We start from the raw sequence: 8,578 nt of genomic DNA on the forward strand, positions 1-8,578 counted from the left end.
CACACACACACACACACACACACACACACACACACACACACACACACACACACACACACACACACACACACACACACACACACACGGAGGTGGCTTAATTGATAGAGCACCCACCTTGGGCAAAAAAGCTAAATTGGAAAGGCCCTGAATTCAAGCCCCAGGACCAGAACACACACGTGCGTTCACACACACACACAAAGGAAAGAAAAGGAAAACAAAGATGACATAATTTGGGACTACTCAACAACCTCAAAATACTTTCTAGTAAAAGTGCTATAGAGACTAGTAGTTCACACCTATAGTCCCAAATACTTGGGTGTCAGAGATCAGGAGGATTGTAGTTCAAAGTCAGACCAGGCAAAAAGATAATAAAGATCCCATCTCAATTAAAGCTGGTCATGATGTTCCCAACCCCTATTACTCCAGCTATGAGGAAGGTAAATAGAATTTCAGCATAAGCCAGCCCAGGCCAAAAAACTTGAGATCTTACTCATAACATGTAACTCAGGCTGGAGGTGTGGCTCAGGTAGAGCACCTGCCTAACAACCTCAAAGGGAGAACCTATCTCAAAATAACTAGTGCCAAAAAAGGACTGGAGGCATTGTTAACAAGTGTAAGAACCTGAGTTTAAACTGCAGTACTGCTAAAAAAAAGGAGGAGAAGGAGGAAGAGGAAGAGGGGGGAAGGAAGGGACTGGAGTTGTAGCTCAGTGGTAGGATGTGCCAATGCCCTGGGCTTTATCTCCCAATACTGAAAAGAAAAAAAAAAACAAAAGAAACCAATTTATTCTGGGAACATATGAATCTAACTACCTAATGCAAAATATGTGAAAATGTGAACTAGCTATTCTGGTTAGTGGAAGTATACTCAATTTAAATTTCCTTCTTCTTATATCTTGTAAATATCAACAGCCAGTATTTTTATAATGAAAGAGGTTTCACTTACGAAATTGTAACTGCTTTTGGTGTTTTCTTGGAGTCAAAACAGAAGATTAAGATGAAGTAAGTCTTCAGAGTCTGTTCTTCCTGGCACTGAGTTACTTAAAATAAAGAAAATAAAAGCAAAAGCAAACAGCTTGCTAAGGTGTGATTTTACACAGAGACAGATGAATGGTAGGTCAGACCGGATCCTCAAAAAGTGTTTTTCTAAGTTGTAGATATGGTGCATATCTTACCAGTTAACCTGGTGGTTTAAACTTAGAAAAATGACTTTAAAGCCTACAAATCAAACACATGGTTCTCCAGAGGCCTAACATGACCCACAGCTAGAATTTAATTCCAAGATTCTCAAATGTTCTTTATTACTGAGCATATGTTATCAGCACAAATTGTATGCACATCTCAATCTCTAAAATGGATGAATGGGGCCTCCCTATCCTCACCTTATTGCATTGCCCCTTCTCCCTGCCCTCTCAGGAGACCTGCAGCCGACTCCTCTTGCTGGAGGGAGTCAGGGAAGAAGATGACATGTGTATTGGTGATCTTCCCCCTCTACCCTTCAAGACACCACAGGACATCAAGTGAAGGAGTTAGTCTATAAGGCCAGTTATAAAGTAGGGCTAAATCCGGTGTGGAGTGACAGGCACAGCCATGCCAGGCCCAGCCTCCACATGCCATAGGCCAGATGCCTCCTTCCTCCTGTAGCTGAAAAGTCTGTGTAAGAGACTATGGGTGGTGACAGTTTTCTTCTTTAGACTCTTTTGTATTTATTTTAAAATTGCTGTAATAAATAGGTTTTTTACTTAATATTTCTCTAATAACTACTCTTAGGACATAAGACATGTTCATTGATAAAATAAAAAGAAATACAGAAAAGCATAGAGTATAAAATCATTTTTAATCCCATTAGGAAAAAAAATGAAATTGTTCTAGGCAGGCTCTTGGCAGGCTCTAAGTAGCAAAGCAGTGTGCAATTCTGCTCTCAGAGGGATTCTAGATTGCTTGGACTCTCTGTATCTGATGGAGGCCAACTTGGCTGGTGATGGTTGTGTTTCCACAGGCCGAAAACATTGTGCTCTTAGAGCTGGACATGCCTAGCCGGACTACCAGAGACTATGAAGGCCCAGCCATTGCTCCCAAGGTCCAGGCTGCACTGGATGCAGCTCTGCAGGATGAAGATGAGATACAAGTGGATGCATCATCCTTTGAAAGCACCACAAATAAGAAATCCAAGGCCAGGTAAGTGGCTTTTGGTGACCTGTTACTTGGGAGTTGAGGCAGGAGGGCCAGTGTTGTAAGCCAGCTTGACCCTCCCTCAAAAAAAAAAAGTCTGGAATACAGTTTAATGTAGAGTGCTTGGTTAGCATATGTGTGATCCTGGTTTGATTCCTCGCGACACACACACACATGGTGCAGTTCTTACTCAGCTACCACACACACACACACACACACACACACACGGTGCAGTTCTTACTCAGCTACCTCTTTTTAAAAACCTAACATAAATGGTGCCGTGACTCGCATAATGAACAGAAAACATTAACAGGAAGCTTCAAGATGGTTCTATGGAAGCCTTGGAAAGCACACAAATTTCTGATATGAGAATATGAGCTTGTGGGTTTCCATCATGTAGTCATTGAAAATGACTTAGGGCCTGGGCACTGTCCCTGAGCTTCTTTTGCTCAAGGCTAACACTATGTCACTTGAGCCTCAGCACCACTTCTGGCTTTTTCTGTTTATGTGGTACTGAGGAATAGAACCCAGGACTTCATGCATGCTAAGCAAGCTTCCCAGCTCAATGAGTCCCTATTTTTTTTTTTTTTTTGTCAGTCGTGAGGCCTGAACTCTGGGCCTGGGCACTGTCCCTCAGCTCTTCAGCTCAAGGCTAGCGCTCTACCACTTGAGCCACAGCACCACTTCAGGCTTTCTCTGCTTATGTGGTGCTGAGGAATCAAATCCAGGGATTCATGCATGCAAGGCAAGCACTCTACCACTGAGCCACCTTCCCAGCCCTGGAGACCCTATATTAAAAACAAAGAAACCCTCTCATTTTAATTATTTTTATTTTTATGAAAACAAATGAGTAGAAACAAACAATGAAAAAATTCTACCCAGAAATAAGTTGCTGGTCCTGGGGCTTGAACTCAGGGCTTAGGTGCTGTCTCAGGTTTTTTTGGCTGAAAGCTAGAGCTCTGTCACTTGAGCCATAGTCCACTTCTGGCTTTTTTGATCCTTAATTGGAGATGAGTCTCATGGACTTGCCTGCTGGGCTGGCTTTGAACCTTGATCCTCAGATCTCAGCCTCCTGAGTAAGCTAGTAGCTAGGATTAAAAATATGAGCCACCAGCACTTGCCACAAGTAAGTTTTTGAGAAAAAGTGTTCCTCTGTTGCCAACGCTTGTCTTAAAGTTCTGCCTCAGCCTCCCAAGTAGCTGGGACTTACAGGTATGTGCCACCATACTGGCTTAATATTTGTTACTGATTGGGAGAGGATAGTCTGGCTTTTTTTTAATATTTTTTTATTGAGATTAAGTGATTATATAAATTTCACAGATTTCACAGTAGTGTGGATAGTAATACTTAGTTAAGTCATAAACACATTTTAACCTTCACAAGGCAGATAGTCTGGCTTTTTTTTTTTTTTTTGTAGGTCGTGGGGCCTGAACTCTGGGCCTGGGCACTGTCCCTCAGCTCTTCAGCTCAAGGCTAGCGCTCTACCACTTGAGCCACAGCGCCACTTCTGGCTTTTTTCTTTTTGCCTATGTGGTGCTCAGGAATCGAACCCAAGGCCTCATGCATGCAAGGCAAGCGCTCTACCACTGAGCCACCTTCCCAGCCCCAACCCAGTCTGGCTTTTAACAGTGAACTTCAGTCTCTCACCTCTGGTCTTGTACCTCTGTTGGCTGGCCTGTTGTTCCCACCCAAGTTTGAAGTTTGGCCAGCTAAGTGGGTTTGTTGTTTCAGGGTATTCTGGCTTTCAGGTCATTGAGGAAAGGCCACCTTCAAATGTTGTTTATGGCACTTAGAGATGTGTAATATCCACATGTGCTTAACTTTTGCAGGCCTAAGAGTGGCAGGAAGTCGGGGTCCTCATCCTCATCCTCAGGAACCCCTGCATCTCAGCTTTATCCACAGTCTCGGGGGCTGGTTCCCAAGTAACACCAGTGCCCCCTCTCCCAGGCTGTGAACAGCATTGCCTTCTGAGAGAAGAGATGAGCACAAAGCTGCAGAGAGGACTTGAGCCCAAACTCAGAACCATTCCCCTGAGGAGAAGTGATGGCCTCTTTGCAGATTAGCCAATTTAATCTGGTGGAATGTGCTGGTCCAAATCTGGCACTCAGCTCCTCTGGGAAACGCCCTTTAAATTGCATCTCAGAAATGCATGGGTAAGGTAAAGTGCAAAGTCTAAGTAGACTGCAAGAGATTGACCATGACCTTGCTTCCTTTCTTCCTTGCCTTCCTCCTTTCCTTTTCCCTCTCCTTTTCTAGCCTATTCTTCACATTCGGCTCCTTTCTTATTAAACCATAGGGTAGAGTCAATGGTCTCTCAGGACCATGTATGGTGGAGCCTCAGTTTAAAATGACAATGAGGTCAAACATGAAAGCCCTGGAACTTGAGTAGGTATCTGTTCTTGTACGGGGAAATGAGAAATCTCATGTGGATCAAAGCCCTAAGGGGGCATGACCAGCAATCTAACTTCTGTGGGCCTCAGGAAGAACTGGATCTGTATTTGGGATCTGCTGAGTGAGGGGATATCTCCCAGTCCCTGATCCCGAAGGGCTTATTGCCAGAAGCAGAAGAAAGAGCATTCATTCCCTTTGCCTCCTTGGAGACTCAAGGGACCAGTTTCTTTAAAATCTCAACACCATGACCATTGTCAGAGACCTGTCTATAAGCTGGTGCCATGTTCATTCACCATGTCACTTTACTCTTCCTTTGTCACCATCTTTCCCTGTGCCTCCATACTCGAGTGTCCTCCAGTAGGTCCACCCTCTGCCTCCAGAGTGTGCTCTGCAGAGGGTCTGTTTTGTAGAAGGGATGCTGACTGACTTCTCTGAATGTGATTAGAGTTGGGAGAAAGCCACATATAGGGACATTTTTGAAGTCCTTGTTTTGTTACATATTGGCAGAACAGAAGGGTAAGTAGGCAGATGCAGAGGTAGAGACAGAGACAGGAGACTCAGAGCTGGGGGTGGGGGAAGACATATAGATGGAAACAAAAGAATGCCAGAATGCTGCCTGCCTTCAGCTTAAAACTCCTAGAACTGTGGCTCTGCCAGGTAAACTGAAGGGGCTCAAAAGGAGAGGCTGGGTAGCTGAATAGGCTCAGAGGAGAGAGTTCACAATTCCCGTTTACATAGACTAGTTGGTTTTGTTTGTAAGTTTTAGTTCTTTGTATTATTGAGATTCGAAACTTTGTTTTATGTTGGTCGTTAAGTGAAAAGTTATTCATTTCTCCCCCAAGAGAAGCTCATAAAAAGGTGTGGGTGTATGAGCACAATGGGGCCCGTTCTCTCTGTCCACAGTGTGTGTGTAAGAGAGACAGAAACCAAGAACTCACCCAGTTGTAGAAATACACTAATGTGCAGTTGTTGCCCATTGAATGACTAATCCAGGCTGGAAAGTGTTTCCACATGGGTGTCTGAGTCCATGAGTCAAGCCTCAGGGGACAGACTGAGTCCCCATGTCTGTCACACTGGTGCACCTTGCTGGCACGGTGCCTCAGGAAGGTGGCAGCTCAGGTGGGCCTTGAGTAACATTTTAACTCAGCTGCTCAGTCCCGAGGACACATTTCTGGATCAGAACCTGTGGGAACCAGGAGGGAGCCAAGTGCAATGTCTGAGCATTCTGCAGAATAGAGATCCGCCTGCTGTCTGTAGTGTATATTTTCCTCAGTAACCATTTCTTCAGACCCCAGGACCCCTAGTCAGCAGTTCCCAGGACATAATGCAACCATCCCTCATCTTTCCTTGGGACCAAACCCGATTTCTTCCTTATGTGTTGAGAATTTGCCTGCTTAAATAGAAACCAAATGATGAGCTGTGTGGCCTCAGACAATTATCTGCTGGTGACATGTGTTCCTCACACCACATTTCTTTACAGCTAGTCTGAAAATGTAGCAAACCTGAGAACTGAAAACTGCAGATAACGCTATACCTTAATACTGATGTTTCAAGGTGGCTCTAGAGACCCAGGGTAGTTAAGTGACATGTAGAACCTTTCCAAGAAGGCACAAGAAGCAGCCAGGCTGACCGGCAAGACCCATACAGCCTTGCTTTGTTCTGCTGTGTTCAGATAGTGGTCCGTGAGGACTCAGTAGAAGGACCTGCCCATGTGGAGCTGAACATGTTTCTTCCCAAGCAGTCTCTGGTGCTTTTCTTCTCTCAAAATGGATCCGACAAATACTTGAGTAGAACAGATGGTAAAACGTCTTGCTGCCACCAGAACGCTGCTGCTTTCGGTTCTGAATTGAGCCTAATGTGTAGCAGGTTTTCATATCTGTAGTCCTGGTAGGATATCCTGCCAGTGGCAGTTAGTGAAGTCTGAAAGAAGTCTTCAGCAGGATAGAAGAAGACCATCTGGGAGAAGGAATTTGAGACTGTGTATGCAACTCTCTTATCAGAATGTATCTAGCTTTATACTTTCAAGTCACACATCTCCCAGACCCCTGGATTCAGAACCCAAGGATGCAGAATCAAGGATCATAGGCATGAAGCACTTTCTAAGGACTGACATAGTTTCGAATTGTTCCCCGTCTCCTGCCTGCATGCTGTTTGAATGCTCCACCCACACCTCCATGACCAAGGGCGCCAGAGTGTTCTACAGCTCAGGCCTGGGCTGCTCTCTGCTTTTCCCGTCTGACTCTTATAAGTCCTCCCTCACTGAATGTAGACTCATTGCCAAGTTCCTGAGAAGTGTCAATTCCCTGTTAACACGGGACATCACTGTACCTCACATTGCCCACTTGAGGTCCAGGTGTATTGTCAACAACCCTGTGGACCACCCTGACATCACCAGTGGATGAGACTGGGGCGATTAATACACTCTAAAAGCCATACTTAAAGTGTTCGGAGAGAACTAGATAAGAATAGGGTGTCTGGCAGTTGTCTTACCATGCAAGGCTCTGTCTTGTATTGTTTCGAAACCTGGCACCTCTCTCCCTGCCCTTCTTTTTTGAATGGAATGCTTCTGAGGTTATTTTGGAAAATAACAATCCTGGGCAGGATCCTGGGCAGGAGGTGGTGGGCTCTATGGCTCCTTGGAGTTACTATTGATCTTGACCTTCTCTTTGGCTACCTTTAGACAAAGAATTTGCCAATACTTGGGGCTCTAAGTTTTACAATTGATATTTATTTGTGTCATCTCTTTGTCTAGGAATGTAAAAGTGATTCTAAACTAAGATGTGTAATAAAAATCAATCAGATTTATTGTACCTACAAAAAAATGTCCTCAAATGAGTAATGCTTTTGAAAATGATGTGCCTGTAGTGACACACTGCCATTTTCTTTAAACATTTTCAATTTTTCTAGTTTAAGGGGAGAGGGAGTAGAGAATCAAGATCAGGTTGCAGGCCCGTGCTGGTGACCCATGCCTGTAATCCTAGCTACTCAGGAGTGTGAGAGCTGAGGATCACTGTTCAAAGCCAGCAGGAGAGTCCATGAGACCTTTATCTCCAATTAACTACCAGAAAACCAGAAGTGGTGCTGTGGCTCAAAGTGGTACAGCGCTAGCCTTGAGCAAAAGAGCTCAGGACAGCACCCAGAATCTGAGTTCAAGATTCTTTTGGCTGACCAAAAAAAAAAAAAGCTGAAAGTAGAGCTGTGGCTCAAGTAGCAAAATGCTAGCCTTCAGCACAAAAGCTCAGGGACAGTGTCAGGCCCTGAGTTCAAGCCCTAGAACAGTGTGCACATGCACATGCACGCCCACACACACAATTGAGTTGCAATGTTGATGTTTAAAAAATAGTGTAATGGGGTTGGGAAGGTGGCTTAGTGCTTGCCTAGCATGCATGAAACCCTGGGTTCAATTCCTCAGTACCACATACACAGAAAAATCCAGAGGTTAGCTGGGTGCTGGTGACTCACGCCTCTAGTCCTAGTTACTCAGAAGGCTGAGATCTGAGGATCATGGTTCAAAGCCAGCCCGGGCAGGAATGTCTGTGAGACTTATCTCCAATAAAACATTAGAAAACTGGAAGTGGCACTGTGGCTCAAGTGGTAGAGCTGAAGAGTTGAGGGACAGTGCCCAGGCCCAGAGTTCAAGCCCCATGACCAACCAAAAAAAAGGAAAAGAAAAGAAAAAGACAAAGGTGGTGCTGTGGCTTAAGTGGTAGATTGCTAGCAAAAGAAGCTCAGGGACAGTGCCCAGGCCCTGAGTTCAAGCCCCAGGACTGGCAAAAAAAAAAACAAAAAATAGTGTAATAAGGGAGAGATAGTACTTGGGATGAGACTTGATAGATTGCTTGCCTATCATGTACAAGGCCATGGCAGAATGTAAGGAAGAGAGGGAGGCATGGGGGAGGGAGCAGTGGAGGAGGAGAGGGAAAGATAAGTGCTTGTATATTTTTCCTTGGAGGTGCCTAAGATACTCAGGCCTGGACAATAAGCATGAAAGTTTCTTTTTGCTATCATGTTTTTAA

General features: G+C 44.6%; 1 protein-coding gene across 1 annotated transcript in view; it reads left to right on the top strand.

Annotated features, from left to right (window-relative positions):
- Window positions 1-7,384, top strand: part of Kif3b (kinesin family member 3B) — a 16,543-nt gene extending 9,159 nt beyond the window's left edge. The window contains exons 5-7 of the mRNA XM_013010672.1: window positions 1,416-1,470; window positions 1,999-2,177; window positions 4,001-7,384. Coding sequence (XP_012866126.1) covers window positions 1,416-1,470; window positions 1,999-2,177; window positions 4,001-4,097 — 331 coding nt within the window. The 3' untranslated portion in view covers window positions 4,098-7,384. The remainder of the gene's footprint in view (window positions 1-1,415; window positions 1,471-1,998; window positions 2,178-4,000) is intronic.
- The last annotated feature ends 1,194 nt before the right edge of the window (window positions 7,385-8,578 follow it).

Source organism: Dipodomys ordii, unplaced genomic scaffold (genome assembly GCF_000151885.1).
Source record: "Dipodomys ordii isolate 6190 unplaced genomic scaffold, Dord_2.0 Scaffold13, whole genome shotgun sequence".
In the NCBI taxonomy this organism is placed as follows: Eukaryota; Metazoa; Chordata; class Mammalia; order Rodentia; family Heteromyidae; genus Dipodomys; species Dipodomys ordii.